At 36.9% G+C, this 9,052-nt stretch overlaps 1 protein-coding gene across 1 annotated transcript; it reads left to right on the top strand.

Moving 5' to 3' along the window:
* Nucleotides 6,123-8,891, top strand: LOC107633966. The gene is made up of 4 exons (XM_016337553.1): nt 6,123-7,269; nt 7,483-8,106; nt 8,266-8,505; nt 8,689-8,891. Exons 1-4 carry the CDS (start codon nt 6,123-6,125, stop codon nt 8,889-8,891), a joined length of 2,214 nt encoding a protein of 737 aa, XP_016193039.1.

The following is a 9,052-nucleotide window of genomic DNA, read 5'->3' as shown; positions in this document are numbered from 1 at the left end:
TAAAATAGCAGTTAGTACTAGCAAGTTCAACCATTTCCTCCAAAAGGAAAGTAGTTATAAGGCGCTTTCTATTTCCCAATGAATTGGTGCCACATTATATATATAGTTATAGTTGCATATAATATAAGTATATATGCATCTAATGTGACTAGGCTCTTTGGCCAGAATGATATCACAATTTAGAATCAGATTCGGTTTGTGATCGAGGAATAGAATTGTTTTGTGATTGACAACAAACACATTCATTGCAAGTGCCAAATACCAAATATTTACTAAAGAATATAAACTTTATTTTCATTCGGAGGCATTCATGGCAAAAATTTGATCACAAAAACACACTTTAAAAATTGGCACATATGCCCTTTTCTTTTTCATGCACATATGCCTTTATAATAGGAGGAAGAAAAAAAAATTATATATTCTACATCTGTTGGAAAAGAATACGGTTTGTGCTAAGATTTACCCACTTGAATAGGAATATGCCAATCTATTGTGTCTAGAAAATTTCGAACTTCGAAGGGATAAAGATGTATTAAAAGTCTTCTCGTGTGCTTAGTGAACAGTTTGTTGGTAACGATTGGCAATTTGATTCCAATGGGTTTAAGTAATCTTTCATTTTTATTTTTTTTTTTTGTTACAGTTGTAAAAAGATCATTTGCTTGTTGATGGAAAAAGGTCATATTATACTCCTACACAATTATTATTATTATGATGTAGAATTTTTGTATACCTACATACAAGCATGCGTCTCCATATGTGCCAAAAAATTTAGGTTAGGTACATACAAAAGTCAAGTACAAATAGTTTGCCTTTTGGCCTTTGTTATTCAAGACATGGAGGGTTTATTTATTTATTTATTTTGGTTGATTTTTAACGATGATAGCAGATGAATAGATGATTAACAATTTGCAAAGTCGGCACATCACTGAAAGTCTATAGTTTTTTTATTGGGAAAATACTGGAACTTTGGACATAGGCCCGTTGGTATCCTACGAAGGAAAATATTTTGTCCAGTGGGCCAAATATATTGGTCTCAGAAGCAAAAAATTGTATGTGGAAGACATGGGTTTAACATACACAAGTTCTCAAGTCCAAAAATAAAGAAAAAAAAAAAATAATACACAAGTTCTTGGTTTTAGATTTACACCCAAACCAACAGAAGATAAGCTAGTGCCCTTATTAATTTATTGGATTTAGAGGAGTTGTAAAGTCTATTGGGCTTCTTATGCCCATTACTAGTTCACCAAAAAAAAAAAAACAACCTATTGTTGGAACTAGGGCTGGAAGTGAGTCGAGTTGAGCTGAGCTAGACCAAGCTCAAGCTCGGCTCACGAAAATTAAACTTGGCTTATGGCTCGACTCATTAACAATCGAGCCTATTTCATAAGCTCAACTCATTTAATTTATGAGATCAATTCCAAGTTCAAGTTTGGCTCACCAACTCACGAATTCAGCTTATCGAGCTATTAACGAGTCGAGCTCGAGCTAGCTTGACTCACTTTCAGCCCTAATTGAAACAACGTAGTGGTTAGCTTACTAATTCACTTAATCAAATATCAAGAAATTCAAATATTACATTGTATATGCAACAATCCATGGAAAGAGACCAACCATTAAATAGAAGTTCAATCTACAATGAATTGCTCCTTAGTTTATCGGGTTGGAAATACCGTGACGAAAAAAAAAAAATACAAGAATGACAATTGACTTAGCATAAATATTAGTTACTTAGGTTGCTTAACCGTTTTATCTCATATGAATTGGGTTTTGTAGGTTAAAATGTTCAAACTTTGAACTCAAGCCATACATTATGAAGAACAATTTTCCTGAATTGGCCCTAGCCGTGAACTCAATCCAACTTGTATTTGTCTGGTTAGCCTAATCCAATAAACATCATTGGATTTTTTACATAGTTTTTTAAGAATTCTATAGATTTTTCTTGAAAACAAATTCTACATACTAAAATAAATAAATTCACAAAAGTTGAGAACTTCTAGTAAGGAATTTAGGTAACATTTAATTATACATGAAACTTTACATTCAAACCCATTATCCTTAAGGTACCAAGGGATGCTTGGAAACAAAGACCACAACCATTCAACCAAATCCATATGATGATGCCATAATTCGTATAAGAAAATGACCAACACTTGAAAAATAAATAAATAAAGAACACCTAGAGAAACAACAAATAAACATTACCCACATATGTTGCAAGTGGGATGCATGAACTGTTCATAAATCACGACTTAGATTGTGTGTGTTTTGTGTTGGATTCAGACAAAAATAAACCTACGTTTCACAGTTGTGCAACTTTGAACTTAGCATATAGCTCTGTTTCAGATGTAGGCCATGCATGAATGTTTTTGGTCATTGGGAACATGAATGGCCTCAGGGCTTTGCTGGATGTCCCTCTTGTGTTGTGTTTCATCTTTTTCTATCATTTGCGTTACAAGGAAGCATGCTTGCATGCAAATATATTTAATTTCCATGTGTTAGGGAACAATAGATTTTGTCATTTGTAGTCATTAATTAGCTATTATTAGTATTTTTAATTGTGTGAGATTACATCTAATGGTGTGAGATTATTCACTTTTCTTTTGATGGTTAAGTGTTAGCCAAATTTTAATAAAAGTGTTACCCCTAGACTTTCTATTTAACTACTCAATTATTATTTTATTTGCCTCCGCTAGACTCCTTTCCCTGTGTTGGCTCTTTGATCTGGAATTTTCTTTTCGAAAAAGTTTAGGGGTCAGTATTTTTATTAAAATCTGACCAACACTTAACCATAAAAAAAAAAGTAAGTAATCCTACATCATTGGATGAAATCTCACACCATTAAAAATATTATTGATGACTACAATTCACAAAACTTATTAATCCCTAACACTCCTTTTTTTTTCTTAAGGTATTGGTCCCGCAAGATTCGTAACATAGTTCGCGAGACTATAACGTTATAGTCTCTCCTTTAAAAGCTTTCACTTGGTTTTTTATTGGTCAAAACTCAAAACCCTTCGTAGGTATCTTTTTTTATTGGCGGACTCTTAACAATAGCGTCCATGTAAAAAACTACAAAACTTTGGAAAAACCATCACCATAAAAAACTAATTCATATGGTAGGTAGCGTTTGTTTTGAGGTACTGAGACAGAGATTGAGAGACTGAGACTCAGTATCGTATTTGTTAGTTCAGAGACTGGTACTAAAATTTATGTCTCTGTCTCTAAAATTTCAGTATTTTAGTACCTCCAAAAAGTAGGGACACAGGGGACTGGAATTTGTAGAGATGGAGACTGAAATTTTAATAACATTTTATACCTAAAATACTTTTATTTCAATTAATTAATTTCAATTTTACCCTTTGTGCAAATTAAATTAGAGTTTCATTCTTGTTTCAATTCATGTCTCCCATTTTGCACCAAACAGAATACTGAGATTTATTTCAATCCCTGTCTCTTAGTCTCTGTCTCTCAGTCTCAGTCTTTCCGTCTCTATCTCTCCACCAAACGCTACCTAAGAGAACCAAAAATTTTATAAAACAATTTTTCTAGTATTGCTTTCTTGATGTGAGATTCTCATACAGGTATTGATTTTACAAGACTTATAACACAGTGATTCTTCTAAGCAAATGATGTTATTTAATTAGTGGTTGCAATTGTCAAAGGTCCCTTATGATTTGAAACAACCCTGCAAATTAAAGAGTATATATGTGGACTACATTATTATCTGTGAATCTATGGTGCCAAAAGACTAATAATTAACTACCTAGCCAAAAGACAAAAGTACTAATATTTGATAGTACTTTTATTTGGTTTAATTCTACATAATAGTTATATTTAAGAGTTGGTGGTATTATTATATGTACATTAAATTTTTTACTGCGTGGCCCAAACAGAATTTCAAGTGCTCTACAAGAATTTAGGTGCTTTAAGGTTTTACTGCGTGAGAAATTCTAATTTTGCACTTCCGCGTGCTAATTCTCACTCGGTTGGTGTTTTCGTAATCAATAGAAGAAAAAGGAGTAGGAGATAGGAGAAAGGAGGATCGAGAGAGATCAAAAGAGAATGGAGTGGTGTTCTTCGATGATGATGATATCAAAGAAGGGTTGGAGGTATGTGAAAAGAGTTTGGTAGGTCGAATTCTATCTGATAAGTCCTTCTCAATTGGCACAATTGAACCTGCAATGTTTGCTATATGGCGACAGCCTGAAGGTTTTCATGTCACTGATCATGGAGACAACACCTTCCAATTCTTCTTTGATAACGAGTAGGATTTAATTAGGGTGGAGAAGGAAGTTCCATGGCTTCTCAAAAATTACATAATCAATATCAAACGATGGAACAAGGAGATGTGTATTAATGCTGAAGAATTTGCCTTTGTTCTGATCTGGGTGCAACTATGGGGCCTCCCAGAGTACTGTAAGACAATAGCACTGGGAAAGAAAATTGGTGCAACTATTGGTGACGTGTTGGATGTGGGAGTGTTTACAATGAAAGGAAGAGAATCAAAAATTGTAAAAGTGCAAGTCAGCCTTGATGTTACTCAGAAACTGAGAAAATCTGTGAGGATTGCAGGGCTAAATGGTCGGGTTATGGAGGTAGATCTGAAGTATGAGCGAATAGGGTGTTTTTGCTCCTATTGTGGCCATCTAGGACACGAGGTGAGAAGCTGCAACACACTGCTAGATGACACGGTAAATGGAGAGAAGGTGGAGGAATGTTGGGGAGAGTGGATGAAGGCAGAACAAACAGGTAAAAAGGTTACACACTTAAAAGAGAACTCCTAAACAAATCAGGGTTCAAACTCAAGTGACTGGAGGAATAAGGCCAAAAAGTCCACTCCAGTTAATCTCCTTAGGAGTATGGCAGCATTATCTATAAAAGAGAAGAAAAACATGAACAACGCTGACATGGAGGAAACGAGAACAAGTAAAAGGGAGGTTTCGATTACTGCTAATAAGCCTCTAATAGAATTGAATAGTGTCAACGAGGAGGGAGAGAATAATAGGGAGGAGCAGCCAATTGTGTGTGTTGAAAGTTTTCTAGAGAGTAAAAAAGAAGGAAATCCTATTACTGATGTACATTATTGTCAGCAGATCGAAAGAACCAATTTGAAGGTCAGGCCAGTTAGCAAAAAGCCAAAAATTAAACACATAGCTAGGAAGACTGATTCTAATTCTCACATTACAGGGTGTTAAAAGGACGTCAGAGAAAGCTGAGGATGAAACTTGGTGAAGGCATGAAGACGTTGAAGATTTGAATATGGCTGAACCGGAGGAGGGTGCCAACCCGCAATTGGCACTCTAAAGCCAATGAAGATGATGATGTGGAACTGTTGGAGTTTGGGGAAGGCCCTAACAGTTCACAACATACAAGGGATCAAAAGATCCCATTCCCCCAAGGTGGTATTTTTATGTGAGACAAAAAATACCTCTTCGTTTGTTAGGAGGCAGTGTGAAAGATTTGGATTTGAAGAAAATTTTTGCGTGGAACCGCAAGGTATGGCGGGTGGATTAGTCTTGGCATGGATTTCTGACGCTCAGGTAACAATTATTGATGCAGGAAGCTACTTTATTCATTTTCATTGGCTAGATAAAGGGAGGAACATATTGTGGGTAGTTATTGCTGTCCACCTTCACAGCGAAGAATAGCAACGTAATGCCCAATATTTGGAAATTCTTCAACGACTTGAAGGCATTGGAGAACATTATCTGCTGATTGGAGACTTCAATGCAATTTTGGCTCAGCATGAGAAAGAAGGAGGCAGGCACAAACCAGCAAGTTCTGTAACAGGTTTCAATGATTTCATTAATGCGGGCAGATTAAGAGACATTGGCTATGATGGTTGCAAATTCACTTGGTCAAATAGACAATTTGAAAAAAATCTAATAAGAGAGAGGCTGGACAGATGCTTCGTTTCTAACAGATGGTTGGTGGAGTATCCTAATGCAAGGGCTCTACACCTAGAGGATATGGGTTCTGACCACCGGCCAATCATTATTCAGACTGATCAGCAAGTTCGAAAACAGAAGCGACGCTTCTGATTCCAAGAAAAGTGGTGTGAGTTGGAGGAGGTCCAAAACATTATCAAGGAAGCTTGGCAACAAAATTTCTCAGGGTCACCGATGTACATTCTATTCAGTAAATTGAAAAACTACCGTCATAAACTTGTTGAATGGCAACATACCAATCATAATAACTCGGCTAGACTAATTGTGGAGCTTAATCAGAAATTGGAAGCTGAAAAACAGAAAGGTCAGGTAGTAGATAAGCGCCTCATTTTAAAATTAGAAGATGATCTCCAAGATGCTTATGAGAAGGAGGAGAGATATTGGAAAGAAAAGTCCCACGTGAAATGGTTACAGTGGGGTGACCAAAATACAAAGTTCTTCCATGCAAAGTTTCATGCTCGGAATAGACAGAACAAGTTAGAGAAACTGAAGGACGAGAACGGGCTGTACCGGACTGATGCGAAAGGTATAGGGGAGGTAGCCGAATCCTTTTTTAAGAAGCTTTTTTCTACTTCAAATCCAAAAAACCCCGAAGATGCTCTAGAAGGTTTGGAAAGGAAGGTAGATGATAGAATGAACCGCATACTCACTAGATCCATCACGGAGGAAGAGGTTAAAAAAGCTATCTTTTCTGTCAATCCTTTCTCAGCGCTAGGTGAGGATGGATTCACAGCAAGGTTTTTCCAATTCTATTGGGAGGTTGTCAAGGATGATATTTTTCAGGCATGTGCTAGCTTTTTCTCTGGAGGTAAAATGCTTCGCTCCCTGAACCACACGCAAATTTGTTTAATATCGAAGATTACATGTGTTGATTCTATGACTCATATTCGACCTATTAGTCTGAGTACGGTGTTTTATAAGGTAATTTCAAAGCTTCTGGTTCATAGAATGCAGTTTTGTATGGATAAAATCATCAGTATGAATCAAAGTGCGTTTATTAAGGGTAGGCTGATCAGTGATAATATACTTATAGCCCATGAATTTATGCACTATTTGAAGAACAAGAGGCATGGTAATTTTGATATGGCATTGAAGTTGGATATGAGTAAATCCTATGACCGAGTTGAGTGGAGTTTTGTCTGGAAAATGCTCAAGAGGATGGGATTTTATCAGAAGTGGATTGGCTGGATGCAGGAGTGTGTGACTACGGTTTTCTACTCAGTTCTTGTGGATGGATTCTCTTACGGCTTCTTCAAGCCTACTAGGGGTCTTCGACAGAGAGACCCCATTTCTCCCTATCTATTTTTCATTTGTGCAGAGGGTTTGTCTCATCTGCTCCACAAGAGTGAATAGAGACATGAGTTTTCAGGTCTACGATTAAACCGAAGGTGTCCTACCGTTAGTCACTTGCTTTTTGCAAATGATTCTATTCTATTTGGAAGAGCCAACGCTCAAACATGTTAAAATCTACTTCGACTACTTTAGGAGTATAGTGAGATTAGTGGTCAAGTTACTAACCTGAACAAATTCTCAGTTTTCTTTAGTCAGAACACGCCTGAGGAGCTGAGGAATGAGATTGTAGAGATTCTGCGGGTTCCACACGTTGGTTCACAGGATAAATATTTAGGCCTCCCTGCAGTTGTGAACAGATCAAAAAACACTACCTATAGCTACATTGAAGATAAGGTATCCAAGAAACTTAATCAATGGAAGCGATCTTTACTATCGGCTAGTGCTAGAGAAGTTCTTATTAAGGCTGTGGGTTCTGCTATGCCTATATACACCCTAAGTTGTTTCAAACTACCAGAATCACTCATAGACAACATACAAAGGAAAATGATGCAGTTCTGGTGGGGTCAAAGAAGGAATGAAAGAAAGCTTCAATGGATTAAGTGGGATACTGTGCGCAGGAATAAAGATCAAGAAGGATTGGGTTTCAAGGACTTGAAAGCCTTCAATTTGGCAATGTTGGAAAAGCAAAGTTGGAGGATACTAAAGAAAACTGATTCTTTGCTGCACCGAGTTTACAAAGCCAAATACTTTTCCTATTCCCCCTTCATGAATGCCCAGATTGGTCAAAACCCCTCTTGGGCTTGGAGGAGCATTCTTGAAGGCAGAAACGTGCTCGAAAAAGGTTTGAACTGGCAGATAGGACAAGGTACTCAGGTCCAAATTTTTTAGGATGTTTGGGAAAACAATAAAGGCAGAATCCAGAGAGAATCGATGAATGTTTCAAATAATAATCTAATATAGGTCAATCAGTTAATGCTTCCTAATGGCTCCTGGAATGAAGACCTAATCTATAACACCTTCACAGATACAGTAGCTCAAAACATCTTGCAAACTCCTAGAACTGGTGAACAAGACAAGCTTATATGGGGAAAGGAAAAAAATGGCTCTTACTCAGTAAATACCGGTTATCAGATTAGCTTCCAATTCTTCCATCCAGCGCAGGAGTACCTTCCAGAAATTTTCCACCAGAAGGAGCTATGGCGTTCAATTTGGGGGCTTAGGTGTCCAGCTAAGGTCGGGCTCTTTCTCTGGAAAGCGGTTCATGGTGCATACCTGTAAGGAAGAAACTGCAAGTTAGAATCCCACAGCCCCATTAAATTGTCCCAAATGTCAAATTGAGGAAGAAACTGTTCTGCACTGCTTAATTACATGCCAACACTCAACTCAAGTATGGTCAGAAATTGGAATTGCTAACATACCTGGAGATTATGACGAATTGTGGAAATAGTGGGTCTTGAATATGAAGAACATGGGTTCATGCAACAATGGTATTCGAAGGAAATGTCTCGCTGCAAGCCTGCAATAACCCTCTGGCAAATATGGATAGCTCGAAATTTAAAGGTGTTTGAAGACAAAAACTCCTCAAGCTTGGAGATTGCTCAGGCTGCTATTAGAGCCAAAGACGAGTTTTACAGAGCTACCTTTTGCTAGTCTCAATTCTAATTCCTTTTTTAAGTATCTCTCAATTTTCTTTAATCAATGAATTGTTTGTATTAGCGAGTGCCACCTCTTCAGTTTCTATTGTCCTTTGAAGACCAAATCAAATTTTTCATTTAATAAAATGACTGTCTTTGAGAAAAAAAAAAAAAAAA

Source organism: Arachis ipaensis, chromosome B03 (assembly GCF_000816755.2).
Source record: "Arachis ipaensis cultivar K30076 chromosome B03, Araip1.1, whole genome shotgun sequence".
Lineage (NCBI taxonomy): Eukaryota > Viridiplantae > Streptophyta > Magnoliopsida > Fabales > Fabaceae > Arachis > Arachis ipaensis.
This window is presented reverse-complemented; position numbering and strand designations above follow the sequence as displayed.

What these genes read in the sequence shown, in the direction of transcription:
- LOC107633966 (XM_016337553.1), top strand. Translation starts at nt 6,123, where the DNA reads ATGTACATTCTATTCAGTAAATTGAAAAACTACCGTCATAAACTTGTT. An exon ending in GAACTGGCAGATAGGACAAG is followed by an intron (nt 8,107 to 8,265) that starts GTACTCAGGTCC and finishes ACACCTTCACAG; the next exon opens with ATACAGTAGCTCAAAACATC. An exon ending in TCTCTGGAAAGCGGTTCATG is followed by an intron (nt 8,506 to 8,688) that starts GTGCATACCTGT and finishes TTGTGGAAATAG; the next exon opens with TGGGTCTTGAATATGAAGAA.